The following is a 20,641-nucleotide window of genomic DNA, read 5'->3' as shown; positions in this document are numbered from 1 at the left end:
CTGTACGTCAAAACGAAAGTTAAAAACCCTTTGATCTTTACGTCATTACCTACGTCGTGAATTGGTTCCCGCTCTTTTTCGTTTGAATGTTGTACCAATAGCAGGGATTGTTTTAAAGTGACGGGGTTCAGTTTGGAGTTAAGGGTGCAGCTTCTTTGCATTCTCCGATGTGGTAAAAAAAAAGTAGTACAAAAAGAACGAAGCTATATTATGAGTCATCATTGTCAAGTTTGTGGCTGACGGGACCGTGCGCTTCTCTCTTTAATGTTAGCTCAAAATCTTTCAAATGAACAGTACACTTACCGTAGTGAGTGGATTCTACTGGACGCGTGAGTATACAGAATGTGAATATTTTCCTGTTACTCTACACCAAAAGAATGTGCATCCGCACAAGGAAGTAGATTTGCTTTTAACTTGTGGGGACTGATTTATTTTACTTTGAGGTGGAATGAATGCATGCTGCTGCAAAGGAAGCGAATGATGCAAGTAGAGAACGTGATTTAACCCTTTAATTACGTTAATGAGAGCTGACAGAGCATTATCTTATTTTTGTACTCGATTCAATTATTAGTGGGGACATTTCGATTAGGGTGGTGGGAGGGCATTTTAATAATAAAAATATTATTAAAATAATTAAAACATAATAATAATGTAGAGCTTTAAAATTTTCTTGCCTCACTTGCAAAAAAGTAAATTTGTGAATATATGTATAGCAACAATAGCCTGATTAGTATTAAAATAAACTGGGTTGCTTTTTTATTGGTCATTTTTTGTTTCGTGATTAAGGTCCAAAATTTAGATTAAAATCACTTGTAAAATGTTTTCTCTATTAAACAACAATACAGCAGGTCAGCAGTGAAAGGTTATTTTACTCTCCTCATATTGTATGTTTTTTTACACAGCTGGATGTTGGACTCATGAAAACGAATTATTTGCATTGGCCAAAATTGATTAGCTAAGTCATGACAGCCAACAGAAGATTCCACTTAGTCAAAACCTGCTTTGAAATAGGACAAATGAGCTCATGTATGGGACAAATTCTGGACCTTTGTCAGTAGGTGGGTGGGTCTTTCGAACCACCCAAACCCCCCTGGCTACGGCCCTGTTACCACTTATGATATTGTGATATGGATGCTTGAGGCACTGATAGCAGACTAATGCAATTATTAAGGTATTTATTAAATTTATTAATATAGTTATTGTGGGAGATTAAGCAGTATATTTGTGTTTTTTCTTGTTTATATATTGTTTTATGTATATATATATATATATATATATATATATATATATATATATATATATATATATATATATATATATATATATATATATATAAATGCACCCACCTCTTTCTTAGGATCTGAATTCAGTCAATGTTGAGTCCAAAATGAAGAAAAGTTCTGTTAAAGGATCTAAAAACAAACGAAAATCAAAACCTGACAAATGTCTGTTAAAAAGAACCAAAGGTAAGTTAATTTTTTTTTATAAAGACCAATAGTCACATTACATTTCACAAAGACTTGATTAAATTATGAAAGTCCATTACCTAGCATTTAGAATTGGAAAAACCACCATCTTTTCATCTTCACTGCTACACAAATAGAGTCAAATTATGAGGTTATAGTTGATGACATCTGTCTTTTAACTAGAGAATTCAATTTGAGGAGGCTAAAAAACATCAAGTTCATAATTTTTTTGTAATTTATGTAATTGGTTGACAACTTTAATGCTCAAATTTATATAGTCAAGCTGTGTATAGTCTTTATTCATTTTTTTTCTTCATGTCCAGTTGAAGGGGACCCTGAATCAGAAAACATACCTCCTTGCCCAACACCATCAAAAAATAAAGCTGGTAAGAAAGACTAAAAGTGTGAGATGAATATATGATTTGTAGCGATTGTATACATAGACTGCTACATTTAAATTACATATTTTATATAAATATATATAACATATTTGTATGTTATTTATATGCTAACACATGCCAGCTGTAAAGTTCCCATTTCTCGCTGACTTTGCTAATTTCTGTCGTGTTTTTAATTTTTCTCAGTTAGGGACCGTATAAGGACCATTTTAGCTGACACTCCATCCCAGCTTAACATCACTGCTTCAGCGGATCATGGAAGTCCAGTCTCTGCTCCAACAATCAGCCAGACAAGTGTGACAGGAAACCTAACTATAAATCAGACCTGTAAGTTAAGTATGGTCATTCTGCAAGTATTTTTAATGCTACCCTGATAGTAAGAAACTAATTAGATTTTTTTTATAATGTATGCATTCTCAGATAATGTTATTTCATTGATAAAAAATCCTGATTCAAGAACACTAAAGCAGAGTCGACACGGTGGCTCAGTGGTTAGCACTGTCACCTCACAGCAAGAAGGTTGCTGGATCGAGTTCTGGCTGGGCCAGTTGGTATTTCGGTGTAGAGTTTGCATGTTCTCCCTGTGTTCGTGCGGGTGCTTTGGTTATGCCCGCATTCCAAAGACATGCACTATAGGTGAATTAAATAAACTCAATTGGCTGTTGTGTATGAGTGTGTATTGGTGTTTCCCAGTACTGGGTTGCAGCCGAAAGAGCATCTGCTGTGTAGAATATACGCTGGATAAGTTTGTGGTTCATTCTGCTGTGGTGACCCCTGATGAATAAAGGGACTAAGCCAAAGTAAAATGAATGAATAAAGAACACTAAGGCAGATGAAATGATTAGGTGTTTAATGTAGAGTTGATTAAGCATTAGTGATGATGACCTGCTATTAACAAGGAGATTCACTGAAGAGAAACACACGCCTAGTCCACAGTGCTTGATTTTAGCTCTGACTCTGAGAAAAGGTTTTGTAAAATTGTAGACAAATGCATGAAATCGGAGGAAAATTGGTGCTGTGTGAATTATCAAAGATGTGATTTGAGGGAATCACTAACGCCCATGAAATATTTGGCATGCTAAAGACCTGAACCAGTCAGTGATTCAAAATCAAGCTGTGTGATTGTGTTCTGACTAGGGCTGCAAGATTCTGGCTATAATAAGAATCTCGTTTTTTTTTTTTTTTTTTTTTTTTTTTTTTTGTGGTTAAAATCAAGATCACAATTTTGTCACGGTTATTTAGATGTAAAAAAAAGGTTAATATGAGTAGGGCTGCTATTGTTTTTTTTCAAAGGTATAGTAAACAACAATAATAATATTAGGCCTATGTGTAGGTTAAAATGCAAAAGTTTGTATTGACTTTGAATGGTGGACTTGAATAGAATTTAAATTTGTACTGGTTGTTAATTCATAGTAAAGTGACATCAGAATACAACTATTCATAATTCTGAAGTTGAATTATTGTGTTTGAGACATATGCTTGCAATCTGTCATTGACAACATTATTAGATCATTTTATTCACCGGTAAAGACACAGACATTTGTCATTATCAAATTCCCTTGCGTTATATTCAACATTATATAGGCTGAAGTAGCTATACTGACACTGCTAAACTTTGTGTTTGCTATGAAAGAAAAAAACATATCAAATGCTTGTTGTAATCATAACTCTAAAATGCGATATGATCATTGAAATGATGTGCACGCAGGTTTCACTTTCACTTCCTAGAGCGGCTCATGGCTACCGTCATTGTGAGAAAAAAAACACATACATGCAAATCATTCTTTCAGCGCGGCTCTCAAACGATCACTCTGTGCAACAAACTGAACGTTATTTACAACTTCGTTACCTGCTATTCACAGCCTTTGCAGGTTATGTTCACTAAAGTAGTCGGTAAGAAACAAACATTGTGTCAGCTTATGTGATTTCGCGACCACAAATACATCATTACATGAAGACAGAAATGACATTTCTGGGAGAATTATACCTTATAAATACAGTAAGTGACACTTTTACACCATTTAAAGGTGTCAATGTTGCTGTGATTATATTTATAATGGATTAATTATCAAAAAATGTTTTTGAGAATCTCTTTATGCACAACCTATCAAAAAATTGGAGCTGCTTTTGCTGAAGTGCTTTTGTTACAATATCTACAAACTTCTTTATTCACATTTATTGAAAATATCCTTGTTATTCGTCACCATTGTGGAGAACAGGGCTCATGGCTCTTGGGCTTTTCATTTCTTAAGTTTCAACCTTTTCATTCCTAATTTAGTGAAGCTAAATAACTGGTCTGCTATCAGGGTAGCTGTGAATTGTAAGCAGATATAAATTATATAAATAATGTTATGGCTTTTTAGTTACAGTGGTCGTGCAGAATCCCGCTGATAGTTCTTTGGTAAGTATAAAAAAAGATATCTCTTTTGTTTTTAAAGATAATACACAAAACGTTGTAATCTCACAGGATTTTTAACAATAGCAGTTATTTTAACTGTAGTTTTCTGTAAAAAATGTATTTTAAAATATTATTGCTATTAACAAAAATGGTTTCTTTTTGCATTAGAACCACTTGGACGTTAAAGAGAGAACAGATGATGAATATCAGATTCTGCCTTCAAGCAACACTGAACAGTACGTAACTTGCTGAGTAATCTATGTTTATCTACGTCTTTTTAAATCAATAGTAATAATGCAGATCTGTAGCTGCAGTCACTGTATGTTAACACACACATGCATTTATATATAAAGAAAAAAAAACTTTTGAAAAACATTTTGAAAAATGGTTTTAAGTCATTTGGTCTATGTCCGTAGGAAATATCAGTTTTCTCACCCATTGTTTTTTAAATGCAAGACTAGACTTTTTTTCTTTTTTGGGATGAAAGATAAAAAGTTAAGTATTCTTTGCTCATATTTCGTTTTTTTTAATACAGTTACCACACCCTAACATTATTCCGATTTTGTATTTCAAGTAATTTCTTTTTTTGTCCTCAAAAGTTTTTGTCCTCAATCAGCTCCCATGTATGTGACTAGATTCTTACACAGCTCATCTAAAGTATTTTGCTCTGTTTTGTAGCCTGTGTAATGAGTGTTGTATAACTGTATGTTGCAGCCTGTATAATTTAAAATAACTCAAATAGTTTGGCATAGTGACATGGAACTGTAATGTGGCCAAGATTTATGTAAAACATTTTTAGCAGTGTGTTTATCCAGCCTGATCTCACGAGAAAATTTAAGTATTTTACGTTTTGCCAGTTTAGTGGCTAATTCGTTCTAATTCGTATTCGAGTTCAGTTATAAGAAATTGTACGATTTTAAAAAGGAGGCGTGGCACTTAACCCCATCCCTAAACCCAACCGTCATTGGGGGATGAGCAAATCATGCAAAATTGTACAAATTAGATTGTACGAATTCATACGAATTAGCCACTAAATCAAAAAGTTACGAATTGCCGTGAGGCTGTGTTGGTTTATCAGAAAATAATTGTACATCAAACAATGTTCATCAGCCAATCATTCATACATTCAACATCCCTGTAGTATAAATTGGACCAATTTCAACACCAAATCAGAAAAAGTTGAGACAGTATGGGAAAAGCACATTTAAAAAAAAGAAGTGATTTCTAAATTTACTTTTTTTTTTTCTAAATAAACATGTATTTTGATTTTGGTTCTTCCAAAAAAGTTTGAACAGTAAAGCATTTACCACTGTGTAATTTTGCCATTAATTTTCACATCACAACAAATTTTCACAAGACATTAAAAGGCATTTAGGGACTGAAGACACCAAGTGATGAAGTGTTTTAGGTGTAATTTTGTCCCATCATTCCTGCAAACAATTTTAAAAGTATACAGGTTCTTCATTGTTGCATTTTGTGCTTTAAAATGCACCACACATTCTCTGTTGGAGACCGGTCGGGACTGCAGCCAGGCCAGTCAAGTACCTGTATCCTCTTCCTCCACAGCCAGGACTTTGTAATGTGTGCAGAATGTGGTTTCGCATCGTCTTGTTGAAATATCCATAAGCGTCCCTGGAAAACATGTCTTCTTTAAGGAAATATGTTGTGCTCCAAAATTTGTATGTACCTTTCTCATTACACATTACACATAAGTGCAAGTTACCCTTGCCAAGGACACTCGATCATGACAGATATTGGCTTTTATTGCTGGTAACAGTCTGGAGGATCCTTTTCTTCTTTGGTCTGGATCCACAGCATCCATTTCTCCTCAAAAATACTGTGTAATACGTGTTATTTTGTATTGTGTTACTTGACAAAGGTTTGCCAAAATAGTCCTGAGCCCATGTGGTGATATTGTTGAATGGCAATTCTTCATGCAGTGCCAGCTGAGGGATCGGAGATCATGAAGTTTAGATTAGGTTTTCTCCCTTGTCCTTTGCTCACCGAAATTACTCCAGATTTTTTGAATCTTTTAATTATGTTATGCAGTGTTGAAGGTGAAATATCCAAATGTCATCCTATCTTTCTTTGAGGAACATTGTTTTTAACATTTCAATAATTTTCTATCATATTTATTGGCAAACTGGCAGTCCTCAGTGTATCTTTGCTCCTAAAGGACTAGACCATTCTTGAATGCTGCTTTTGTACCAAATCATAATTACAACCACCTGTTGACATCACCTGTTTCAAATCACATCATTATTTAACTAATTTACCCGATTGCTAGCCCTAAACTGCTCCTGTCCCAATTTTTTTGTTGCAGGTCTAAATGACAGGAAAGGATGTGTACTTACAAATGAAATGAAGTTGACCAGACCAGACAAAACATGAAATATTTTGTGTTCATATTGTCTGCAATGAAATACAATTCAAAGCAAATTTGAAAATCACTACTTACTTTTTTATTTGCACTTTCTTTCCATACTGTTCCTACATTTTCTGTTTTGCGGTTGTATAATAATAATAGTAGTAGTAATAATAGAATTTAATGTATTGATAAAAAATGTGATGGAACTCCATTGTGGATCTGTTATTTTTTTACCTTTCAAATAGAGGGCTTTTGGATTTTTATTATTTTAAGTCAAGAGTAGTATTTTGATTTCTCATCTATTTCCCCCTCTTGGAATCAATATTAATGAATGTTTTCACATTTTTTTTTTTTCAGTTTATAAGTCAAGTAATCACTTTTTTATTTTTTGAATTTGAATATGCAAGTGGTACACAAAATGAGATCACATACAAAGAAAACAAAACGACAACAAAACATGAAAAAAATGTGTGTGTGCGTGCATGTAAAGGTAACTACTGTAGGTAGATGGTCAGAGTAAATAGGGGAAAAATTATATATATATATATATATATATATATATATATATATATATATATATATATATATAGATAGATAGATATAGATATAAACAACATGTATAACGGTCATTAAATGAAGCAAATATCATAAATATAAATAAAATAGAGAAAAAAAATCAATCAGTGGTAAGGAGTGACACCAATAATGGCAATGTAATGATAGTAATGACAGTAAAAAGAAAGAAAGGACAGCAGTAATAATAATTGACAACAATAATAATAATTACAAGTACTACTACAACTACTACTTAAATTACTAATGTTACAACTACTGTTGCTACTACAATGTCTACTACTACTACAACAATGACTGCTACTACATCATCTACATCAACAACATCTACTACTTCTGAAACTACTACACCACCGACAACTACTGCTACTACAACATCTACTAATTCTGATACGACAACACTCATGACACCTAATATTACTACTAAATCTAGTACTTCAACAACCACAACTACAATGACTCACTATTACTACTACAACAAAGACAACAACCTGAATAATGACAATGGTAGAAATACTTATAATAATGATAATAAGGGGATAACAGGAGGACACGTCAAAACAGTAATAATATTAATGGCAACAAAAGTAGGAGTAATAATATTAATGATAATAGTGAGGGGAGGTTGGGAATGCTTTCACTATTAATAAAATAAGCTAAAGATGGAATCTATTTAATTGTCACAAATATGTTTTATTTCATAAAAAAATGCATGATTTTATGCTGATATAAAGGTTAAAGGGGTAGTTCACACACAAAAAAAGATTGACATCATTTACTCACCTTTCACTTGTTCCAAACCTGTTTCGTTTTCACAAACGAAGATATTTTGAAGCAATATGAAAATCTGTACCCAATTAACTTCCAAAGTATTTGTTTAAAGCTTTTTTTTAAAATATATTATTTTGTGTTTACTTGAAGAAACTTAGGCAAGAAAGGTAGAAAGGTATGGCATCACTCGATATAGAGTAAGTTATTTAATCTTGGGTAAACTAGCATTTTAAGGGCAGACTGATACAAGTGCCACAGCTTATAGATAATTAATAAATCAATAATGTATTCAGTGTAAATCAAGGTAATTTCACTAAAACTATTGTTCAATAAAGCAACATTAAAACTAACAAAACCATTAATAAAACAAACTAAACTAAGCTGAAATGTACAGCAGATGAAATGTCAAACCATGACAACCTTGGTGTAATAGGCAACTTTTTTTTTAGGGTCCCGGGAAAATGTAAAAGCTCAAATCGTCGTCGACACCTGTCCTTCAGAAATCATCTGGAACAACCTACATTAACTCTTGCAGAGGTGAAAAAGAACACAAATCATTTAAGAGAGGTCAGTAAATAGTTCACTATATTTTGATTGGTATACAGTACTTTCTTGTGTATTACACTAGTAACCAAATGTTTTGAAAATAAAAAACAACCATATTATGCATTATAAAAGGTTCACATTTTGGTTTTGGGAGTTCCCAACAGTACATGTATGGAACACACATCACAGCTTATCAAGTGCAAGAAGATATGTGGAGTATATGTGAGTGTGAGCCCAATGCAGAAATGTATCTGCTTGTTAAATGTGACATCACGCATAGCGGCTTTGGGGTCCAAGCACTCTAGCAAACTGTATGGGGAGACACAACAAATGCTCGTGATCAACATTTACAAAGCGATTTAGTACTTTTAAAAATCATGATTGCTACATATCCTAATGTCATATGGCCAGAAAGTGATACATTTTTATAAATTGTTAAAATATTGTCTGTGTGATGCAGGAAGTCCAGAGACTGTCGTGTACACCATGATTTTATATATAATTCCCTTTATTGTGCTGTAATGTGTAAGTAAAAAGTGGTTATAAACTAATATTTTCTCAATTCAAATAAATAGCAGCTTGGACCCATCAACATATGTCATTACTTAACAGATTGATAAAGTACTGTAGTTTTTACACCAGCATATTGCTTTATTCTTCATCATATCTTAAAGTAATAACACCAACAAACAGCAGCAAAAGTTGAACTGTTTTGAGGTGCGGCTAGCACGGTTCACGCAAATAAAATGAATTAGTTTCATTGCGCAGCGCAGCACTTCCCATGTCCAGCTTTTTTAGCCAGTTAACCAGAAATATACAAGTTATGCAGAGGAAAAATAACTCTAACAACTAAGTACATATTTTGCATGCAACAGAGAAAAAGTAGGCAACCATTTTAATCACACTTACAGGTTGTGATTCAGAGGATTAAAAAGCTAAATAACTGGCTACTAAAAAACTCTCATGTGCTTTTAGTCTTTGGTACTGACCCTTCCTTTAATAACAAACATCCAGCAAATCCTGCATTGTTTCTTTATAGCAGTCATCAGTAAAATGAGAGGAACAGGAAAGGCAGGGAGACTGCATGCTCATCTAGTGGGCAGGCAATATGTCATGATGAAATGGCTAAAAGTCAGAAACTTTTTTCACAGTGCACTTTCAGATCTAAGAAAGCCGGATGTTTTCATTCACTTAGAGCTGTGCTGTAGTATCAATGAATGAAAGTTTTTTAAAATCCATAATAGGGTAACTTGAAGATATTTTTATGTCATTTAAAGAAGTCTCATGTGCATTTAGTTAAAGAAAAATCATTCAATATTATCAAAATTCCAAATAACTGTCATATATTGTGAAATAGTATTCAACTGAGTTTTCAGCAGACATTATTAATTATACCCTTTACTATAATATGACCCACATCTTCCCACATATAAAACTAATCTGTTTGCATTTTCTTAATAAAAATGCAACAACATGTTTAGTTTCTTTAATGTCTTTATATTTGTCAGCACATTTTAAAGTTTTTCTAACATGCTAAAACACTAAAACCCCTTGGCTGAACTAAGTTCTCAGTTGACTGACCTCATTTTGCTAATTGTGCAGACTGTTGTTAATAGCTTTAATGGTAAAACACAATGTGCAGATCTCACTAAGACTTTTCAACAGAACTCAAAACACATTCTGCATTCTAATGCACACGTCATCCATGCTGGTAAACACAAGTAGCAACAATCAAACACAAAAAGAGAAAAGATATCATTGATTAAACAACCACTCCAAATTGATGTCACGTTTTTCAAATGATGGGATGCAACCAATATAAGCAAACAGCTTGTTGAAGGTGGGAAGGAAAGTGTCTAAGCATGGTTAGAAGAAACAATGTGAGAGGATGAGTGCATTTTATGACCTTGTTCCTCCCTCCATACTCTCATTTCCTAAATTCCGATTGAGGAGTTTTATGGAACGTGTATGATAGACAATCCTACACCAGAGTAGATCTGCTGCAAGTCATGTGATGATATAGGTGAGAAGTCATGTCAGGGTTGTATACGGCCCCGTTGAGATTCAAATCCCTGAGAACTGTTTTAAACAATGTGTTTTGTGTTGTATTGTGTACTGACTGCTTGAGAGTGTATATAATTTTGATTGCTTTGTTTTTTCTTTTGAGAGCAGTGCTTGATTTTGAACACAGGTAAAACTGTTTTGAGGCAAAGGTTTCATTTTGCAAGAGAAGTCAGGTTTTGTTTCCCAGAGATGGGTTGCGGCTGGAAGGGCATCCGCTGCGTAAAAACTTGCTGGATAAGTTGCTGGTTCATTCCGCTGTGGCGACCCCGGATTAATAAAGGGACTAAGCCAACAAAAAAATGAATGAAGTAAGGTTTTATGAATATGAGTATTGACTGGAGTGAGATCCCTTAAATCCGGTGAATCCACTATTGGTCCTGGAGGGCTGGTGTCCTGCAAAGTTTAGTTCCAACCCCAATCAGAAACACCTGTGTTAGCTAATCAAGCTCTCACAAGGCTTTCAAGAAACATCCATGCAGCTGTGTTCAGGCAAGTTTGAGGTAAAATCTGCAGGACATCGGCCCTCTAGGACAAAGTTTGGACACCCCTGCCTTAAATGGACAGTAGCTAACAAATGTGAATCTAGTGTTCCATAACATTGCTGTTGCCACAGCACAAGCCCCACCACCTCAGCAAACAGAACTGTTCCATGGTTCTAATATCTTGAACCAAACCAAACTATCACTACAACCCTAACTTATAATTCAGAAGGGTTTTAAGTTAAATTTAAAATGTACTTAATACCATTATTGGACAATCTGTTTTGAGGGGTTTGCCCTTTAAGTGTTCAGTGTAACCGCTCGCTGTCATGATTGTCTGCCAAACTCATATCTGCCTTAATGTGATGGCTGGCATTGAGCCGAAGAAATACCTATTCAGCACTTATCATGAACCACAATTTATCATGGGTTGCAGACATTTTAACGCTTGATTAAAAATGCTTTGTTTATAATGAGTGGAACTCATTATTTTAAGTCAGAATTATTAGCCCACCTTTAAATATTGTTATCTTTTTGAAATATTTCCCAAATGATGTTTAACAGAGCAAAGATATCTTCACAGTGTGTCTGATAATATTTTTTCTTCTGGAGAAAGTCTTATTTGTGTTATTTCATTCATTCATTTATTTTCTTGTCGGCTTTGTCCCTTTATTAATCCGGGGTCGCCACAGCGGAAAGAAACACCAACTAACGCGTTTTTTTTTTAACGCAGCCTTCCAGCCACAACCCATCTCTGGGAAACATCCACACACACACATACACTCATACACTATGGACAATTTAGCCTACCCAATTCACCTGTACTGCATGTCTTCGGACTGTGGGGGAAACCGAAGCACCCGGAAGAAACCCACGCGATCACAGGGAGAACATGCAAACTCCACACAGAAACACCAACTGAGCCAAGGTTCGAACCAGTGACCTTCTTGCTGTGAGGCGACAGCACTACCTACTGCGCCACTGCATCGCCCTTGTGTTATTTCGACTAGGATAAAAGCAGTTTTTAATTTTTTAAAAGCCATTTTAAGGTCAAAATTATGAGCCCCTTTAGGCAATTTTTTGTTTCGATAGTCTACAGATTAACCTAATTAACCTAATAAAGCCTTTAAATGTCACTTTAATCTGTATAGAAGTCTCTTGAAGCATATCTAGTCTAATATTATTTACTGTCATCATGGCAAAGATAAAATAAATCAGTTATTAGAAATGAATTATTAAAACTATTATGTTTAGAAATGTGTTGAAGAAATCTTTCCATTAAACAGAAAATGGGGGAGAAAATAAACAGGGCGGCTAATAATTCTGACTTCAACTGCCTTCTTTTCTGGAGTCGCCTCGTCTGTGCCCTTGGGGTTTCTGGTGTAGATCACCTGAGCTCTGTGTTTGAACACCAGCTTGATCAGGCCTTTTCCCAGCAGCTCTGGCCAGGGAGTCTCTGATCTTCAACCTCTGAGAAACCATAGCCAGGGTGATCAGCTTGTAGTTTGGCACTTCTTTGTACAGTTTGTCATAAGTGGCTTTGTCCAAGAGGACCAGGTTGTTTAGCTTCTCCCTCATCTATCCTTTGGACTACTTCTTCAGCTTTGCCTCCCGATTTGTTAAGAGAAACCTTGTCCTTTTTTGGCTTGCCCCCATCGGCCAGAGCTGCCCTGCAGGAGCTGCTGGGAAAAGGCCTGATCAAGCTAGTGTCCAAACACAGAGCTCAGGTGATCTACACCAGAAATACCAAGGGCACAGACGAGACGGCTACATACCAGACACACGACAGCAACACACCCATTACATAGAGGAGTCAGCTGAACGATAAAGCCCAAAAAAAGCCATAATTGGTAAAGGGCGTACACAAATGTTTAATGCATAACACCCGCTACACTGTCATGTCAATATGGACAAAAATCTCAGAGGAATATTTCCCGTACCTTATTGAAACTATGCCACAAAGAATGATTAAAGTAGTTCTGAAGGCAAAAGTGGATCCAACCCGGTACTATAAAGGTGTACCTAATAAAGTGGCCAGTGAATGTACTGTTTGAGCGTTAGTCACCGATTAACTACGCAAGTCGTTATATTCAGCGCTCAGCTCTTTTATTGAACACCAGCACAAACACACTAGCCGATAGCTTGTTGTTTCACAGCAATTCCCAGAACTCCCCTCTTCTGCGCACATGCTCAGTAAACAGCAAACTTGACTTAGACATTTCCACATGACACTGTATGTTGCATGTATGACATTTTATATATGTGAAATGCAAATATGAACTTGTATATTTGAATATATTTCCATGTATCATATTTCTATGTGTGTACAAATTAAGTCATTTCCATACTCAAGCAAACAAGTATTTACTCTACAGACTAATGTATATATTAAAGTGAATGATAATAGATGCAAAACAAAAGTTTGATAGTGAGAGTCAGAGCCCTGAGTTTGTGAATGTAATGTATTATTTTATTTTATTTTAGGTTACTGTTGCTGGAAAGATCTTAGACCGGCAGCCTGCAATCATCATTCTACCCAACGAAGAAGGAGTGCATTATTCTCATTATATTCTTTCTGATACCACTGCAAATGTTCATCTGAGTTTAGCACATGAATTTAATATAAATATCGATCAGTGGTATGTATTTAAAAGTCTTTCCATTTGTGACTTTGGAATGGGGAATGTGCTTTGCTCAAATGAATTCACCAAACTGGAAGAAATTTCTCCTTTAGAAGGCCGGGATCCTAAAGAGACGGTCATCTCAGGGGTGGTCACTGAGGCACTACTGACCGTTAAATACATCTGTTCATGTGGTGCCACTCTCTTGCTCTCTGATACCAAATTGTTCTGGATTAAATGCAAGGAGTGCAGCAAAAGCTGCCGATGTGTAAACATTCAAAACAAAGCCACGGCCAACATAACCATCAAACAGCCGGATGGAAGAGATGAGAGAGTGGTGTTACACGATGAGCTGCTGCACTCCATTGTCAGCTTCAAGAATGAGGGATACTGTGATAGTCAGCAGTTAGAGGAGCGTCTGCTGAAAGCTGAGAGATTGACTGTGGTCTGTGTAAACGATGAGCCTCAGAGTGTTCAAATAGAAGAACTGGGAAAATCCAAGCACGTGGCAAAGTACTTTTTCTCTTTGGGAAGATGTTGTGTTGTGTGAAGCCTTGTTTAGCCCAAAACTAAATTCTATCATTATTTACTCACCACTGTCTTTGTAAACCAGTGTATGGCATAATTAGCAATATGTCCTTCCTGCAGTCTGTATCATGATGGTGTACTGGACCAGGTTCAATACAGAACATCTGGAAAGTATTCATAGCACTTCACTTTTCACAAATTTTTTGTTACAGCATTATTCCAAAATAGATACAATTTATTTATTTCCTCAAAATTCGACACACTATACCCCATAATGACATTGTGAAAAAAATATTTTTTTGAAATTGTTGCAAATTTTTTTTAAATAAAAAAGCTGAAAAATCACATGTACTAAGTATTTACAGCCTTTGCCGTGAAGCTGTAAATTGAGCTCAGTTCATTCTGTTTCCACTGATCATTCTTGAGATGTTTCAGCAGCTTCATTGGAGTTCACCTGTGGTCAATTCAGCTTATTGGGCATGATTTGAAAAGGCACACACCTGTCTATATAGGTCCCAGGGTTGACAGTGCATGTCAAAGCACAAACCAAGCATGAAGACAAAATAATTTTCTGACAGCATTGTCTCAAGGCACAGACAAATTTCTGCTGCTCTGAAAGTTCCAATGAGCACAGTGGCCTCCATCATCTGTAAGTGGCAGATGTTTGGAATCACCAGGACTCTTCCTATAACTGGCCGGCCATCTAAGCTGAGTGATCGGGGAGGGCCTTAGCCAGGGATGTAAACAATAACCCGATGGTCACTCTGTCTGAGCTCCAGCGTTCTTCTGTGGAGAGAGGAGAACCTTACAGAAGGCATCTGAAGGACTCTTAGGGCCCTATCATACACCCGGCGCAGTGTGGTGCAAGGCGTGGCGCAATAGTCTTTTGGTAGTTTCAGCTTGGCGCAAGAGTCGTTTTGAGGCGTTGCGCTACGCTGTTTAAATAGCAAATGCATTAGCACTAATTTGTGCGCCCATAGGCGTTTTGGTCTAAAAAGGAAGGCGTTCTGAGGTGGACTGCTGGCGCGTCGCTATTTTGAGAAACTATAATAGATTTTTCATAAGACCAAAACTAACCCGGTCTAAACTCCGGCGCAGAGTTGCGCCTCGCTTACGCACTGCTTAATACGCACAAGAGAGCAATAGGCAAATATATTTACATATGAAAAAATAAAAATATTAAGGATATATATATATGATATAATAAGAATAGATATAGAATATAAATATAATATAAATATATTATTTTCTAGCCTACATAAATATGAAAAATCACTGCTTTTATGTCTTCTTCATCTCGGGAGGCTTTTTCAGTTCATTCATAACTATTTGCTTTTGTATAATGTTATTATTATTAGCAGTATTATTTATTATATCCATATTTATATTTGTTTTATTAAAAACAAGCTTAGATTTGCCCACATGTCAGGTTTTAGACCATATGGGGCAAAGCATGTGTTTTAGAATATAACTCAGGTTTTTGAGCTCATTTTGCTATTATTGTTCATTTATTCGTTTGCTGGAAATTAGAACTGAATTTAGAAATAGTTTTGAAACGAATATTTGCGCTTAACAAACAAAATTATTTTTTTATAGACTAATTGATGTCTGTGCGTAAAGGTTTCCCTATCCAAGAGCGAAAGTGAAAGTGATCCATTATCTCTCATTCTCACGCAGTAGAAGCTCTGTTTAACAGTTTAATGTTAAAAAGACTGTTAACTGTTTGCTTGTGAAATTTTTTCCACTTAGACTTACTTTGAGTCCTGTAGGCATGACGCAGCTGGCTCTTAAAGGGAATGGGAGATGAGACTCTAATTGGTTTATTCTTAAAACACACCTATAACTCATTAAGAAAATAAACTCAACCCTTTTAGACCATGCGCCACGGCGCAAGGTAGATTTCCCGTCCTTAAATTAGCAAAAACGCGTTCTGACACGCCCTGAAAGCGTTTGCGCCCGGCGTTTTGCGCATGGACTGTCAAAATAGAGCCCTTAGACCTAAAAACAAATTTTTCTGGTGAGACTCTTGAACTTTTTGGAGTGAATGCCAGACGTTACGTTTGGAGAAAACCCGGCACCACTCATCACCAGGCTAATACCATCCCTACAGTGGAGCATGGTGGTGGCAGCATTATGCCATGGGGATGTTTTTCAGCAGCAGGAACCGGAAGACTAGTCAGGATAGAGTGAAAGATGAACGCAGCAATGTACAGAAACATCCTGAATGAAAACCTGCTTTAGAGTGCTCTTGACCTTAGACTGGGGTGACAGTTCATCTTCAATCAGGACCCAAAGCACACTGGTAAAATATCAGTGGCTTTACAACAACTCAGTGAGTGTCCTTGAGTGGCCCAGCCAGAGAACAGACCTGAATCCTATTGAGCATCTCTGGAGAGATCTGAAAATGGCTGTACACCGTTGTTTCTCATACAACCCGTAAGACCTTAAGAGATACTGCAAAGAAGAATGGCCAAAACTTCCCAAAGACAGGTGTGCCAAGCTTGTAGCATCATATTCAAAAAGACTTGAGGCTGTAATTGCTGCCAAAGGTGCATCAACAAAATATTGAGCAATGTGATTTTTCAGGTGTTTTGTTTTTAATAAATTTGTAACAATTAAAAAAATATTTTTTCACATTGTCATTATGGGGTATTGTGTGTAGAACTTTGTGGAAAAAAATTAATTTAATCAATTTTGAAATAAGGCTGTAACATTAAAAAATGTGGAAAAAGTGAAGTGAATACTTTCTGCACTGTACGTAGTGGACATCTTCTTGGACTTCTAGAACTCCTATTTTTTTCCAAGCATTTTTATTCATACATTTAACCTTGATAGCTGAATGGATGTGAATATATTATAGACCATGGCATTCAGTCTGTTAGCATATTACCATGGCAACCCTCAGGGTCAAGTGAAACCCTGTTATGGTCTCACTACAGAGATTCATCAGTCTATCAGTTGGAATATCGAATAACTGCCAACAGTGCTTTCAGGGTTCCTGTCATTTATTTTTATAACATATTAGTCATAAACACTGTATTATACATTAAAATTTAACAGTATTACACAATAGGACTAACAACCCCATCACGTGGAAGAGAAATGTTATCTCTGTGTATTGTTCAGCTGCACCAATGGGATCCCTGTGTGCAGCAAAGCATGATGGGTGTCATGTTATAGCTTCTGGGGACATCCTGGTTTTAGCTGAATCATTCATGTAGAATTTGACACATAGTGAGAGTAAATGCTCAAAATATCTCTAGACCCGTAAGCAGAGGTCATCAAGGTCAAACTGCTAACTGCGAAAAATTCCCATGTGACTCCTCACAAGTTCGGCTTAATCTAATAATCCCTTCAGTGTCTTTTCTTCATTGGTTCAATAAATGGTATTTTGTGTTGCCTTTCAAGCAGAGATGCCCAAAGTGGTGCCCGCGGGCCAAGTTGACCCATTGTAACCTATTTGGCCGACAATCTAAGAAGAGAGAGAAAATGACGGAGAGGGTTGGGGTGTTTTCTTAACATAATTAACTAATAATTTTCTTAACATTAACTAAATGTTTCAATGTTGTAAATAAATCTGAGTTTGTAAAAAATGTAAATACTGTCATACACAGAGGACTATGCAGAAGACATCAGCGAGAAAATAAAGGCAAAAGAGGTGTAATACTTAACACTAGTGTTTTAACTGTAATAAGTTTATTATAAAATGTAAAAAAAAAAAAAATAGTAGTGTATTAGTTAATATAAAGCATTTTTTTTCTATTTTTAACTATTATTAAATAAATTAGGAAATGAGCCATGGCAACTAGATTTACTTTCAGCCTACTTGCCTCAATCAAGTTTGGTTTTTTTGCCATCTATAAAAAAAAGTTTGGGCACCCCTGCTTAAGTATTATTTATTTAAATTATATATAATTACTATGCATATATTTTTTTCTCAAACACATTTAGCTAATTCCAAACTATATAACAGGCTCTATGCACAGCTGACGATAAACTTCTGATGAAAGCTTAATGTGAGTATTTTCAATTTCACATGGTTGTTTTTACAGCATCAATGTTGTAGTGTAATTACAATACATTGAGTTCAATAGACTTAAGCATTTATTTAGTTGTTCAAGCGTAAAACGATAGTTAAAAAAAAACATTGTTACCGCTGGCAATGTCAGTAGCAACAGCTTAGCACAGAAATTTCATTGAAAATACTGGGGTAAAATGAACCATTAAACAGTGATGTATAACACGTAAGAACTGGAAGATTAAATGCTTTATAATTATCTATACATTTTTATAAACTGGTTTCCCCTTTACTTCTGAAATGGCCCAAGACAAGATGGAACAATTAAAAATTAAATGCCTCAAAAAAGGATGCAATACTACAGAAATTGCCAAAATAAGGTCATGTTTGGCATTAAATACAAAAAAAAAATAAAAAATTAAGGAGAAATTATTTTCATGAGTTGAAAAAATAGGTGTTAAACCAAGAACTAAACCACTAATGGCCATTTAGTCTCGAGTTTAATACTTTTTTTCCAGAACTGCAGCCTGCTTGTAGTCTTCAAATCTATATTCAAAATAGATAAAGTATACTATTTAAGTATTAAAAAGCAAATTTCCATTAAGAAAACTAAAATTATTAATAATATTAAGTGCTGTTATGAATAATGCAATATTACAAAGCTGAATGCAACATAAATGAGAGGGTAGAAACAGGATTGTTTTATTTTTATTATTATATTTTAAATACTATTTAAAATAATTTAGAGCCCCTATAACGCATTCTTTTGGTTTTGGGAGTCTCCAACAACAGGCTGATATGCACGCAAGGTCAAAAAACAATTTCATTGTCTTATAATGTGCATTTTATCTAATTGTCCCAGCGACTCCCATATGATTTGTTGAGCGATTCATTTGTTCTCGAACCCTCCTTTGCATGATGCTAATTGGCAGTGATTATACAGAGTCTGATGTGATTGATGTGTTGTGTTTCGTTGTGACTGGTAAAAAAAAATTGTATTACAAACATAAAAAAATGTATTATATACGTTAACTATATTTCCCCATTATGATGAATTCATTATATAAATAAAAACTGTCCATTTTAGATTGTTTCATATATCTCAAAAAAATATTTCAGCAAACATGCAGTATGTGCTATATATTGTCACTGTCAGTTAAATAATGACTGATAGGAAACTAAACCGTTCACAGTCTATTATAATGAATGGCGATGCTTCCCCAATGCTTCCCTATTCCAGTCTTGATCACCATATTTGTGAATAGGCCTATTGCATAAAAAAATCAGCAAACACATATTAAATTAAGTATGTGTATATTATATAGTGAAAACAATTGTATATCGAAAATATATTAATTGTTAATCAGATTCTCATCACGGGATTTTATTTGCACTTAATCTTTTGCATTCTGCCAATATACTAAAGAAACAGCTAATGGATAAACAGTTCTGGTAAAAATGAAAAGACAAATTGAAATAAATACAGTACAATATAATTATTTTATTTTGTGTTGAACAGAACAAACTCATGAAGGTGTGAAACCACTTGAGGGTGAGGAAATATAGGCACTAGACTTTTATTTTGGGTGAACTATTCCTTTAATGTGCATAAGATGAACGAAAATGAAATAGAAAAGTGCAAGTTTATTTACATTTCAAGAAAAACGTAATGAGTAAAAATGAGTTTCTTCTTCAGAAATATACTCAAGTAAAAGTCTGTTTTAACTGTAATTAAATATAAATCCACCAAAATAAATATAACTATGTAATATTTGTCAGTCTAGCCCTTGCAGATCACTGGAGAACTACAAATCTGCCAGCAAAAGAACTACATATTCAGTCATGCACTACTCACACATCTGTCATAGATCCCAATGATTGCAAACAGACACAGCTGAAGTTGTAAAGCACTTATCACACAGACTACACCTCTCAAACCCACATACATTGCTGAGTCTTGTTATGCTGTTAGCATTATGACGCGGTTTCCTTGCCTTCTGTGTTTAAACTTTGTTTCGTTTGTTTATGTAGTATGCTGCCTGCCTTTTGACCATCTGCCTATTTTTCAACAATGACTCTGGATTGCTCATGTACATCTGTTTGCCCCTGTGTTATCTATTGCTTGTCTGACCATTTTGTTTAATAAACCAGTGTTTGGATCCGCACTCATTTTGTCAGTGCCACTTCACAATTCACTACTGTATCTGATGTGGGCATTTAATCATTTTTGACTTTTCATTGTGAATTGATTATTTTGAGCAAGTTTACCTGTGAAAGAAAACCTGCTTAATTATATGAACATGAGAACTTAAAGTGTTTACATAACTTATTAATGATTAGATGTGAAATTAATAGTGATTATGATTAATACTTATGTGGTTTGCTAAATGTACAGTGAGTCGAGAAAAAAA

General features: G+C 35.1%; 1 protein-coding gene across 12 annotated transcripts; it reads left to right on the top strand.

The window, feature by feature from the left end:
• The first annotated feature begins 32 nt into the window (after positions 1–32).
• LOC137496284 (uncharacterized) lies at positions 33–14,615 on the top strand. Of its 12 annotated transcripts, XR_015498258.1 has the most exons (10): positions 97–329; positions 1,358–1,466; positions 1,796–1,852; positions 2,051–2,191; positions 4,228–4,265; positions 4,431–4,498; positions 8,424–8,541; positions 13,548–13,702; positions 13,798–13,875; positions 14,018–14,384. XR_015498258.1 is itself a non-coding variant. In XM_087265160.1 (9 exons), exons 3-9 carry the CDS (start codon positions 1,388–1,390, stop codon positions 14,232–14,234), a joined length of 1,188 nt encoding a protein of 395 aa, XP_087121286.1. In that variant the 5' UTR covers positions 97–329; positions 903–1,171; positions 1,358–1,387; the 3' UTR covers positions 14,235–14,615. The 12 variants fall into 12 exon arrangements, 11 of the variants coding, with proteins under 11 accessions (XP_087121283.1, XP_087121292.1, XP_087121286.1 ...); XM_087265160.1 differs by adding an exon at positions 903–1,171 and having other exon boundaries at positions 13,548–14,615; XM_087265158.1 differs by adding an exon at positions 903–1,171 and having other exon boundaries at positions 1,790–1,852; positions 13,548–14,615.
• Positions 14,616–20,641: the final 6,026 nt, after the last annotated feature.

This window comes from Danio rerio, chromosome 8 (genome assembly GCF_052040795.2).
Source record: "Danio rerio strain M-AB ecotype USA chromosome 8, GRCz13ab, whole genome shotgun sequence".
Taxonomy (NCBI): Eukaryota; Metazoa; Chordata; class Actinopteri; order Cypriniformes; family Danionidae; genus Danio; species Danio rerio.
This window is presented reverse-complemented; position numbering and strand designations above follow the sequence as displayed.